Below are 11,983 nucleotides of genomic sequence, written 5' to 3' on the forward strand. Positions count from 1 at the left end.
CCTGCCCTCTGCCAATCTCCCTGCTGGCCCAGGTGAGGAGGAAGAGGGATCTGGAGAGAAACTCAGAATGCTGCAAAACTAGGAGGTATGTCTCCGAGTGGACTTCCTAACCATTGAGGATGAGAGGGGTGGTAGGTTGAAAACAATCATCTGTGAATTTAGGGATCTTAAGATCCTCCCCGCATGGGAGCAGGGACACCTCTAGAGAAGGATTCTCAGCCGAGGCACTTCTGACATTTGGGTTGGATAAACCTTTGTAATGGGGGACTGGCCTGTGCATTATAGGATGTTCAGTAGTGTATCTGGCCCACCCTAGTTATGACAACCAAATATGCCCCCAGATATTGCCAAATGTCTCCTAGGAGGCAAAATCACCCATAGATGAGAGCCACTGCTCTGGAGTCAAGGTATTTTCCTCTAACGTGTTTTTCCCACCCTACCCCCATCCTGTTATTCATCCTAAGCCTGAGCCTTTGATTAATCTGGCCCTCTTGCAAAGTAGGCTCGAAAGGGCTGCACGTAATGTCTAAAAGAGTCCTATACTCAGTGTGTTGCTTATGCTTGCCTGGGTTCGTGTCTCTGTTGGATGCGGACTGTGCTGCTCCATTCCTGTTTGGAGGAGCGGTTCCTGCAGTGTGGAGGCATGAACAGGGTATGGGGAGATTGGGGAAGGGAAGGAGAAAAAGCAGTAGAGGCACAGACACCCAGGTTTATCCTCTGCAAACTTGAAGCTCTGTTTCTGTGCCCTCGTCCTAGAATCAGACACAAATAAGACTCAGGGAGTTTTGTCTGAAGACCAGGTCCCACTCCCCACCTGGCTGAAGAGTCTGTGCTAGGTGGGAAAATAATGCAGGAGCAGGGTCTTTAGGCAGTTTGTTTTCTCAGGTGTTTTTTCTTCCGGCCCCTTCTTGCAGGGTTGCTAGGAAGGCAGAACAGGACCGGTGAGCTCCTGCCTGCTCTGAGACTGAGAGGATGGGGGTCTCTCGTTAGCTCAGCAACAAGCAGCATCCTGTTTGATGGTGAAGGGGTCAGGAAGGTGGGAACTAAGATCCACTCTGCCGAGTCCACCATCCATCCAGTTTGCCTCACCTACAGTGACCAGTTCTAATTGTGTTCCAATTGCAGTGTATTTCCTGCCACTTTTCAGGGTCTAAGATTGGTCATACATTCCCAATTTACTCTGTTCCGATCTAGCTAGTTCTGAAAGTAGCTCATCTTGTTGTCCTAAAGTAGCTTAATAGCCTGAGGCTTATATTCAGTCTGCAGGGTTTACAGGACAGGGGACTCGTGGACTCTCTGGTCACCCCGATCTTCTGCCTTAACCCTAATGCCTCTTCTTTGGACACAGTCTTCTTTGGTATTCTCTTGCCTTTAGCTACCTTTTCTAACGTGTATGCTCCCATCACTTGAACAGTATTTAAGAGTGATGGGAATGGGTTTGAGAGTCATAATTTATATTAAAAATGTGTTGGACTTTTAAATACGTTTTTCAAATAAAAAAAGTTTAAGCAAAATGGTCGCAGAGTAATCACTGCAGGCGTGTTTTGGGTCAAAGGATAAATATGGTAGATAAAGGTAACTGCTAGAAAGTAGCCGACATGGAATTTTGTGCCAACGTCGCCCTTTGCAAGGAGAGGCGGCCGAGTATTGTGAAGGCAAGAAGACCACCATCATCTTCCAAGGGCTCAACTCCTTGTTCTTCCTGTTGCCGCCTCTTGGCATTCATCTGAGAGTTTTCAAGTCTTTAAAGAATCACTTGTTTAAAAACAACTTTAGAAATGAAGAAAAAGAGCAACATCAACATTTTATCTTTGGGGGGGGGTGGATAAAATACGCTGGGGGACAAGGGCAGGGATCAGGCCCGATGTTGCTGGTTACACAGTTTGCTTTTAAGGTTCAAGAGATTTCTGGTCTCCACCCTCAGATACCTCTGTAAAAAGACACAAGACCAAACAATTTTTTTTTCTAGTTTTTCTGTACTAAAAATATCCAGTGGGTGCTGGGATCGAAAGGGGTGGAAAGGTTGAGATGCTGACACCTCGTCTTGTGGATGAAGTGGCCATTACCTGCGGTTTCTCTCTATCTGGGTAAGGAAACAAAATAGAGAAAAAGGGGAAATATTATAACTACATCTATATCCTTTGCCCTTCCTTGCTTCATCTCCCTCCCCAGAAGCCCTCATTCCCTCAACACCACTGCCCCGTTTATGCTTCTTTTTTAAATTGAATTAATGGTATTGGATACCCAAGGAGAAAGACAAAAACTGGCAAAATGACGGACCACGTATACTATTTTATTGTCCTTCCCTTCTCCCCAAAGTTCCTGAAATCCTGTCAATTGAGAATATTTTATCAAATCAATCAGAGCCTTTGGTAGTTCATTTGGTAAAGGAGAGGACTATCCTTCCTGAAGAATTCTTAAATTGCTGGAAATAATCCCAGGAATTCTTTGGGATAGTGGTGGTTAGGGCCATCTATCTGTACTCGTGTCAAAACCCTATTGTGACTGTCATTTACTAGCTTTGTAACCCCTCCCCCCATTCCTTCACCTGTAAAGTGGGGATAATTATACCTCACAGCATTGTTGTGAGGATTATTCCAGGTAAAGTATGTATAGTAAGACCTCAAATATTGGCCGTTGTTACTACGAAACTGCATTAGCAAGCTGAGAACTGTTACTATCTTCCATATCTATTACCTGCATCAAGAACTGTTGATATCTATAATCACAATTTGGGCAATAATCCTCCCATGACCAATAATAATGCTGCCCATTAACCGACCAGCAGTTGCTCAAGAAATAGGTGGAATCAATGGCTAACAATGTGAGCAGCCAGTATATCACGCATCACGACCAAGCGGGGTAAGTAACACTGCATGCAAACACTTACTGGTTGCATCTCTGTGAACACTGCAGACAGACTGTTCCAAATATCCTCCAGCCCGATCCTGACCCGTCTCCAAAAAGCAAGGGCTGGGCTGGGGCTGGGGCTGGGGCCAAAGAAGAGGAAGGGGGTGGGTCTGATTCTAGAACTGATGTGGGGTATGGGAGTGGTAGTGGTGGTGGTGGTGGTACTGGTGGTACTGGTGGTGGTGGTCTGAGTGGTACAGCTGGTGTCAGAGCAGAGACCGGAGTCCAGAGGGCACTCCTCCCGAAGCCGGTTGCAGGGACATTTCTCGTAGGTACAAGGCCGGTGCTCCGTGCGGAGCTGGCTCAGCGCCCCAACACGAAGGCGCCCAGAAAGGCCCTGCAGCCTCCCGGCCCGGGTCCGACTCATGGTGCCCGACCTGCAGTGGCAGTGCCACGGGCCCCAGGGCATCAGCACCAGCCGCAGATCCTCGGGAGGTGGCATGGCCGTGTGCGAGGGCTGTTGCCACCGGTTTGGGGTGGACCCTGCTGTTGACCACCGGCTCATGGTATTGTCAGGGTGCAGTGTGTCCCCAGTAGGCTGCCAGGTGTTGGCCGGCACGTCTGAAGACATCCTGATCTCAGGCTCCTGGGTATTTGCTTTAAACCTTGAGCTGGGCACCCTTGCTGTATGGTAACTCCTGCTGAGAGACTCTCCAGTGATGTTATTCTTTCTGGCGTTAATCACAACCCCCTCTTCCAAAGACTCATCCTCCTCGGGCGACGACACAATCGACTTGCTGACGCCTGTGGCCACTGTGGAGGCCAAGAGCTCCGCAGCCGCTGGGCCTGCCAGGCGGTCGGCACTGGCCCCGACGTCATCCTCATCCTCCATTGTTACCTTCATCCTCCTGGGTCCACCGGTCCGGAGGGTGGTCCGGTAGTGGCGGGACATAGGGACCCCGAAGCGGAAACTGACCCGCTGCGTCTCGGTGGAAGTCAGGCCTTGGGCCCCCGCCGCCCGGGGCCCCAGACTCAGCAGCAGGGCCCAGAGCAGCGCGCCGGCGGCGGGGACCATGGGGCCGGCCGGTGTGCGGCTGAGAGGGAGGCCAGTGAGGGAGGCCGGGACTCCTACCTTCTCTCCCTCCCTTCCGCTCTCCACCCAGCGGGTCGTTTGAACCGCGGCCCGCGGAGCGGGGGGAGGGGGAGGCCTACGCGCGCGCCACGCCCCTCCCCCAACCCCTCCCGGAGCACCGCAGGGGCTGAGCGAAAAAGCCTGGGAACCGCGGCCGCCAGAACTCGGTGCCAGAACCGACGGCCGCATGCTGATGTAAGGGGCCTGGGCTAGCAGCGCGCTTCCTCCGAGCAGGGCTTAAATCTCGCGTCGCAGTTTATTCACCGCTACAGATCTGAATTTACTACAGAGCACAAAAGTACAAGTTTTGAAGGCACTCCTTCCCAGACTCACAGGCAGCAGCTGTGACAACGCAGGACACCGCGGTTCTTCGAGATTGAGGGAGCTGACTCCCGTTCCCAGCAGGCTGCGTGGTCAGTTAAGCCCTGCCCTCCCCTCCACCTCTCCCGGAGCTTCACAGACTGCTCGAATGCCCCAGGTGGAAAGGGTCTTAGCACCTTCCTTGACAGGAGAGGAAAAGGACACTCAGAGAGATGCAGTTATTTGCCCAAGCTCCTGCCGCTCAAGCAGGACCCAAACCCACAGCCCTCCCCTTTCCCGCACAAGAGGCCACTACATGCACCCCTTTAGCTGAAATGATGATCACCAGGCAGATCAGGTTCCGGACCTTGGAGCCCTGCTTTGAAGGCAGCGTCACGAGAGGAATGACACCGCAGTGAAAGTGAAGGTCCAGTGGTACTGGGGTTGAGGATGGGATAGTTTAGGGAACAGCCCAGATGTTTCCGGGTTAGGGCATAGGCAGATCAATCTTTGCTTGGTTCTAAGGCCCTTGATTCCTGCCTTCGTCTAGGTCCCTCCTGAGCCATGGAGATCCCGGTCCAGCCTAGGAGAGAAAAACAAAACAGTGGTACGGGAGCGGGACCTGGGTTTTACTCACCGGTTTGGGGAGAGAAGCCAGAGAATTGAAGAGTCAGAAGACTGGGTGCTTGAGCTGGTGGTTATCAGGCTCCTCTGTCCCCCAGTACCTCCCCACTGGGTACTTTCTCCTCTTCGCTGTCCTCCTTGATTTCTGAACTTCTATGGCTGATCTCTATCTCCTCTAAGTTCTGTGCTGTGAATAGCCCTTTATTCTCTGATGCCTCAACAGGTTTGGTTTTGTTTTGTTTTTCATTTGTTCTTTTTGGATGCAGGCCTTAATTTCTTCTTCTGGGTGGGTGCAGTTTTCCCAGATACACCGAAGCATCTGGAAGCAGGGCCTCTATCTTTTAGTTCCTCTGCATCTCCCTCCAGCATTAAGAAAACGGGAACTGGCTTTATACATCCTACCCCAGACTATTCTCCTTAAGCTCAGGACTCACTGTCTGACAGCTTCAGGGATGTGAACCTGATCCAAGGAGATGAGTTGGGCCAGTTCTCCCAGGCTGTTCAGAAAACGGATCTTTCGTGTGAACTTGGAACTGAAAAGAGAGGATAAACCAAGTTGTGTGTTATACCGGGAAAAGGGTTCCCGGAGACCCTTACAAAGGGAAATGTGACAAGCGCAGCGTGTTTAAGGCTAGAAGGAGCCAGGGTGGGGCGAAATCTTCTTCAGCTTGATTTTGAACATGGGGGAAGGGAGGTCCTTGTCCTCAGAGCTGGTACCTGATGAAGGGCCGAAGCAGTGCCAGGAATGCTTTCACATACCAGGTGGCGTGGACAACCACCAGGGCGCGTAGGTTCTTCCGGAGCCTGAAGAACAGGAAGGAGATCATTCTAGTCTTCTTCCACCTTTGCGCCGGAAGACCAGGTGGAGCTATGTTCTGTGCTTTAACTTCCTTCACGTCTGCAGTTTCTAGATTTCTCCAGCAGCTGGGTCTAGTCCCCACTCCTTGGCCTGTAATCTGAGCTCCACCCATCGTGCTGAGCCCTTCATGCTCCTCATTTTAAGGCAATTCCCTTGTCAGGATCCCTCTGCCCCATCTCCCTCCTGTGCCCTGCCCTCACATAAATTCTTGGCTATTCCCCTTTTCCCATGCCCCCCATGCCCGGGACAAAAAAAAGAATGAGCTAGAAAAGTGAGCAAAGGGAAAGAAAGGGAAAAGGAATATCGCGGGGAACAAAGCCATATGGGTCAGGGATGAAGGCGGAGAGAAGCAGCCAATGGCGGCCTGGGCAGTTAAACAAAATGGCAAGATGGGGAGAAAAAGAAGGAGTACCTTCTGTGCGCCAGGCAACGCGCCACACCAGTTTATCGGATTTTCACACATGGCCAGTGGCAAAGGTATTATCATTGCCATTTTGCAGAGATGGAAACCGAGTCCCAGGGAGGTTAAGTGACTTGGCCAAGGTAAATGATACAGCAGGTAAATGACAGAGGCAAGATGTGAAACCAGATTTCCCTGACTCTGAGAGTACAGAAGACAGGAGAGGCCTGGAAAGGGTTGTAGAGGGAGAAGGAAAAGAGGAAGGGACTAAATGGAAGAGGAAAGAATGGAGCGGGAGTTGCAGCCCTCCTGTCCTTGCGGCTCACCTCCGGTCCAGAGCATGGTAACACTGGCGCATCCAGCCCAGAGGAGGGACCTGGGCCCTACTCGTGCCTCCACTCAAATGAACAAGCAGGTAATTTTCAGCGACCAGCAGTTCCAGAGTTCCCACCATATACCTGGGGGAGACACAACTGTCAAGGGAGGTACATGCTTGGGGTTGTGGGGAGCAAGAGGGACACTACTGTAGACTCGTTAGCTCCTGATCGTGCAGGGTTTTGCTTTTTTTTTTTTCTTTTAAGATTTTATTTATTTATTTGATGGGGTGGAGGGAGCACAAGCAGGGGGAGCAGCAGGAGAGGGAGAAGCAGGATCTCCACCGAGCAGGGAGCCTGACAACGTGGGGCTCAATCCCAGGACCCCGGGATCACAACCTGAGCCAAAGGCAGACACTTAACCAACTGAGCCACCCAGGTGCCCCAGGGGGTTCTTTTTTACTTTTCCCTCCCTAACATCCCCCCTGGAGCCCTTCAGGGCTTCCACCTCACCTGAACAAGTGCTCCATGACATAGGGATAGTTGGGGATGCTGCTGCTGGGTAAGTAACAGGAAGCAAAGACGATAACAGCGTTGAGGCCATCACCATGGTAACCTGGAGAGGACAGAAGGAAAATTCATTCAGTCAACAAGTATGTATGACAGACAGTACATCTGTTTAGATTGAGGGACTCTGAGGGTCTCTGGAAGTTACAGAAACGATTTTGAACCCAGGAACTGAGTTTCCAACTTCGGCAGTTTATTCCAGAAGTCCCAGTTCTCACCCCTCCACATAGGCTAGCCATTACCTCCATGAGAGAGGACTTTCTTGTAGAGCTCAATGACAGTCATGTCCACTCGCTGCTCCCACTGTCCTGTCCGGAACACCCTCCAGTGACGACCATCTTCTCCAGCCACGTCCCACACACAACCCCGGCCCAGCCTTTCCGCTGCCTCACTGGCCCCCAGACCTTCTGCCCGGGGCAGGTCATCTGAAAGAGAGGGATGGGGAAGGGTGAGTAAGACACAGTACACGCCTTCAGTATCTTCTAACCTCCCCAGGTTCCTAGAGTTGATTGCTCTACCCTCTATTCATCAGGTGTTTTCTAGGACTCCATCCGTAGTTTGTCCAATTAATCCAGTGCCTTGCTGGTTTCTCTTTCCTATGACTCACGATCCTCACTTTTTCACTGGACACTGGCCTTGAGGTCACCCTGCACTATGGTAGGTCCATGGCCCTTACCAGTATTAGTTTTTTTCTGGATACTTTCTTTCTTTCCATGCCTTTCCTTGGGTGAGCTCATCTGTTCCCATGTCTTTAATAACCACCAGTAAGGTGATGATTCCAAATTTGCCCCTCTAAGCCATGTCCCTAAATGCTTAGAGTGGACATCTTTAGTTTGTGTCTTTCTGTCATCTCCAATCCACCAGACCCAAGTGTAATTTGAACTCATTTTCTTCCTCCTCTGTCCTCTATTTCCCTTCTGGATGAATGACTCCATCCATCCAGCTGGCTGAGAGAGAAAACTGATATCATCAAAAATTTTCTTTTCTGTCAGCCCTTAAGCCAACTGGACCCCAAATCTTCTTCTATCTATCTCCATTATACTCTCTTCTCATTCTTCCCACTACCACGGTCCTGATTCAGGGTCTTAGCATTTCTCACCTGGCCTTAGTGCTAGCTTCCTAACTGGTTTCCCTTCTCTAGTCTGTTTACTCCATTCCACCCTCTACCCCACAGCTAGAGCAAGCTTTGTTTTCTACCCTACTTTCCTACTCAAATGGCAATATACTATACCCACTAATTCTGCATGACCCTCCCATATCAGCGGAAACAGCTGCCTCACGTTAAAAACTGGTTGTCTAGGGGCACCTGGCAGGCTCAGTTGGTGGAGCGTGTGACACTGACCCTTGATGGTGGGGTCGTGAGTGTGAGCCCCATGTTGGGTGCAGAAGTTACTTAAAAAATAAAAACCTAAAAAAAAAAAAAAGTTTGCCTAGTATTTAGTATCCCATGGCATGGACGCACCATATTAGAATTAATACTCTACTGACAGACCTTTAGGTTGTTTCCAACTTCTTTAGAGCCATTAAATTTGATCATGTTACTCCCTTGATTATAAAACCATTCAGTGAGTTCTCACTGCCTACGGGATAAAATCTAAACTCCCCAGTGTGGTAGCAAGGACCTCCATGATTTGACTCCTGCCAACTTAACATGGCACTCTGATTCAGAAGTTCAGGTGACAACTTGGACGTGTGACTGAAGTCGAGGGCAATCTCGGGGGTGAGCCCTTCACCTGTGGGGTCTGTACTACCTCCAGGCAGGTGCCACAGATGAACTCTAGGGTACCCTATTGACATCAACAGTGGAGAATTGGTTGGTGTGGTAAAACCCATACATTTGGTGTCGGAAGTGTCACGAGTAGAGAAGAAACAAAGTTTTCTTTAATACCAAAATAGTCATGCTTAATACTTCGAACTACCCACCATGTCCCACATGCCATTTTCCTACCCAAGTTGTTTCTTCTACCTAGAATGCCTCCCCAGCTACCTGACGAAGACCAGCTCAGAATCCCCTCTTCTGCGAAGTCTTTCCTAACGCCTCTCAGGCAGAACTGACCTTGTCCTCATCCCTACTGATCGCACCCTATACGTAGACCGCAATCTTCAACTACACTTATTTGTATATGTGCTAATTTCTTATTAGACAGAGAACTCCCTGAGGATAGGACTATCTTATTTATCCTTATAAATCGGTTCTCGCTCAGTAATAGCATGTAACAGTCACTCAATAAAAGTTTCCTTAAGGAAGGACCCGTCCCACCCCTCTACTGACTACTCTCACATCAGATCTACAGACGCTACCTTCTGTTCTGAGGAAATTAATTTTGCTGACCTTACCACTTGGCCCCACCTTATTGTTTCTAACTTCAGTCCCTTTAAATACATGCTGAGCTGCTTTAACTCTAGCGGCTACTTTTACCAGCTCAGGCCTCAGGTTTCTTTCCCACCTTCCCATTCAAATTCATGTCCACTGTCCAGCTGCTCCGAGTCTGAAGGTGTCTCCAATTCATCTATCTCCAGGTCAGAACTGCCCTCAGGAGAGGAAGGTGTGGAGTGAGTGGGAGAAGTTCCATCGCCTCCAGTCCCCTTAGTCAGATTCAGTCGCAACTCTGGAGCAGAAAGACGCTTACGCATGGGGCGTGGGCCACACAGGGCTAAAGTGCTGGGAGTACCTGGGGTCGGAAGAGTGGAGAAAAGAATAGAAAAGTATGTGTGTGTTGGCAGGGGAGGTTGGAATTCCTGCATATGGTAGTGATTTATGGGGTGAATTCTAAAGAACTTACACGGGGGATATCTGGGAAAAGAGCAGTGGAACCACAGAGGCATGAGGGCAGCACAGCCCTTCACTGGCCTAGAATCAAGACCTTGAGGCCCAGGTTCTCATTTACCTACCTGCCTGTGAGTCTCTCCCGGGATCGCCAGGATCCTCAGAAGGGTCCGCTTCTTCAGGAAGAAATCTAAGGGGAAAGATTATAAGGAGGGCAGAAATGCAGCTTAAACGAATCAAGCCAGGTATTGGTTTATTAATCCTCTCACCAAGCCACCATTTTTTTTTAAGATTTATTTATTTATTTGAGAGGGAGAGAGAGTACACGAGTTGGGGCTGGGGGGTGGGAGGGGAGGGGGCACAGAGGCAGAGGGAGAGGGCAAGCCGACTCCCGGCTGAGGTGCAGAGCCCAAGGCGGGGCTTGATTCCAGGACTCTGAGGTCATGACCTGGGCCGAAACCAAGAGGCAGACACTTCACTGACTGAGCCACCCAGCACCCGCCCTGCCACGATTTTATCTTATCGCCTCTGCCTTCCTTTAGCCCCTCCTTCCTTCAAGTCCTAATTTATCGTTCTGGCCCATTATTCCTGACCATCCCTCACAGTCCTTACCTGGGGAATTCTTCATCCTGCCACTCCTCCTTCAGCTCCAGCTCCCCGAGTCTCCCCAAGGCTGGGCCCGCGGCTTCAGCATTCTCCCTGGCCCTGAGTCTCCGGGGGTAAGGGAGGGTCATGAGACAAGCTAGGCAGTGTCTTAAGGGAACTGGGTTGTAGGTAGAAGACACTGGAATGAACGGTTAATTAAGGCATAGGGCAGAGCACAGGCCTGAAAAAGACGTCAGATCTCCGCTCCTGGACAGACACACTTCTACCACATCCACCACTTCCCGGAGACAGACGAACCCTACTCTGGCGCTTAGGAGCACAGGAAAGACAGAATGTAAAGCTAATCGTATTTACCTCTGTGGCATTGCTCCGCCTACACAGAGTGGGTAGAGACATTCCACATTACACCTGCTGGAAGGGGACAGACCCACCCAGCTGTCACCAGGCAGAGCTGGGGAAGATGGCACCTCGTCAGACCTGCCTTTCCTCCACCACGCTGGGGAGCGGTCAGGGAAAACCATGACAGAGGTGAAGGGGTGGGGGAAGAAGGTAAGGAGTACCTGGACCTAAATTTCTTTCTAGGTCAGCTTTCCAGAGGGCTGTTCTGGGGAGTGGGTGTTAGAAAATGGACAACAGGCACAGTTTTATCAGACACAAAATAGAGAAGCTTCCTTTAAAAACAAAACAATAGGGGATTATCCTGAAACCCCCAGTTCCCCATTTCCTACCTAGAGCCACCCTAGCCCTTCTCTGCAAATTCATTCCCTTGCAGTCAGGCCTCTTCCAGGAAGCCGAGATTTGCCCTGGTCAGAGCTGGACGGTGGGAAAGTCCCTCAAGACTACTCATTGCTTGCTTCCAATCAAGTGAGCCAGATCTTACTTACCCAAGGTCTAACGTCTTTTCTCCTGCCTCTTGTGTGGTTCCCATCTTCACACGTCTTCCTGTCTCCCTTAAACACTTGCGGCTGCCCGGGAGCTGGCTGTCCCAGCTCCCCAGCACTTCTGTGTCCTTTTTCTCTGTCTCACTGTTGTTGCTCTTGCCTCCAAGGAGGAGGGAGGTGTGGAAGGGAGGTAACCTTACCTTCAAACAGGTTTTGCCACCTCCCTTCCTTTCCCTTCCCAAGCAGCAGGTTTGCCCAAAAGAAAAACCCTGCCTATGTGGGGGCGGGTTTTAGGGAAGAGAGGACATTTTCTAAAGTGGCTAGTCTTGGGGGAGTCAAGGAAGGCAATTTGTCTTCCCTTCCAGACTCTTTATAACCTCTGGAAGCTGCTCTTTAAAAAAAAGAAAAAAAAAAGGCAATGGTAAAAAACATTTTGGTTTTAAGACTATGCTTTTCGAGCATAAGCAAGATTGGGAACGCCGTTATGAAGAGGGTTCTGAAAGAAGAAACAGATGAAAGGCTGAGGATAAGGAGAGATGGAAGACGGTTCCTCTCGATGCCCCCAAAAAACTTAATGAAGGGAGACATTCCATACTGCAAGAAGAAGGGAGATAAATCTTGAGGGGGCTGAAACCATTATCAGACAGAAAGGCCCGATCGTAGTGTAAAAAGAGACAGTAAGA

At 50.2% G+C, this 11,983-nt stretch overlaps 2 protein-coding genes across 2 annotated transcripts; both read right to left on the bottom strand.

Moving 5' to 3' along the window:
* Positions 1-1,370: 1,370 nt before the first annotated feature.
* Positions 1,371-6,386, bottom strand: CUNH1orf56 (chromosome unknown C1orf56 homolog). The gene is made up of 2 exons (XM_008695776.2): positions 2,891-6,386; positions 1,371-2,083 (listed from the first exon to the last, which is right to left on the bottom strand). Exons 1-2 carry the CDS (start codon positions 4,169-4,171, stop codon positions 2,063-2,065), a joined length of 1,302 nt encoding a protein of 433 aa, XP_008693998.2. The 5' UTR covers positions 4,172-6,386; the 3' UTR covers positions 1,371-2,062.
* Positions 4,733-11,916, bottom strand: BNIPL (BCL2 interacting protein like). Its single transcript, XM_008695684.2, has 9 exons — positions 10,426-11,916; positions 9,939-10,003; positions 9,494-9,718; positions 7,289-7,471; positions 6,993-7,095; positions 6,492-6,623; positions 5,624-5,710; positions 5,341-5,439; positions 4,733-4,865 (listed from the first exon to the last, which is right to left on the bottom strand). The coding sequence occupies exons 1-9, from the start codon at positions 10,545-10,547 to the stop codon at positions 4,829-4,831; spliced, it is 1,053 nt and encodes a 350-aa protein (XP_008693906.1). The 5' UTR covers positions 10,548-11,916; the 3' UTR covers positions 4,733-4,828.
* Positions 11,917-11,983: the final 67 nt, after the last annotated feature.

The sequence above is a fragment of the Ursus maritimus genome, unplaced genomic scaffold (genome assembly GCF_017311325.1).
Source record: "Ursus maritimus isolate PB19 unplaced genomic scaffold, ASM1731132v1 scaffold_12, whole genome shotgun sequence".
NCBI classification, from domain to species: Eukaryota; Metazoa; Chordata; class Mammalia; order Carnivora; family Ursidae; genus Ursus; species Ursus maritimus.

Coding starts and splice junctions, on each gene's coding strand:
- BNIPL (XM_008695684.2), bottom strand. CDS start 10,547: ATGACCCTCCCTTACCCCCGGAGACTCAGGGCCAGGGAGAATGCTGAA. Junction 10,004..10,425: donor CAGGATGAAGAATTCCCCAG/GTAAGGACTGTG, acceptor CTTTCCCCTTAG/ATTTCTTCCTGAAGAAGCGG. Junction 7,096..7,288: donor GAAAGTCCTCTCTCATGGAG/GTAATGGCTAGC, acceptor TGTCCTCTCCAG/GTTACCATGGTGATGGCCTC.
- CUNH1orf56 (XM_008695776.2), bottom strand. CDS start 4,171: ATGCGGCCGTCGGTTCTGGCACCGAGTTCTGGCGGCCGCGGTTCCCAG. Junction 2,084..2,890: donor TGTTCACAGAGATGCAACCA/GTAAGTGTTTGC, acceptor TTCCTTACCCAG/ATAGAGAGAAACCGCAGGTA.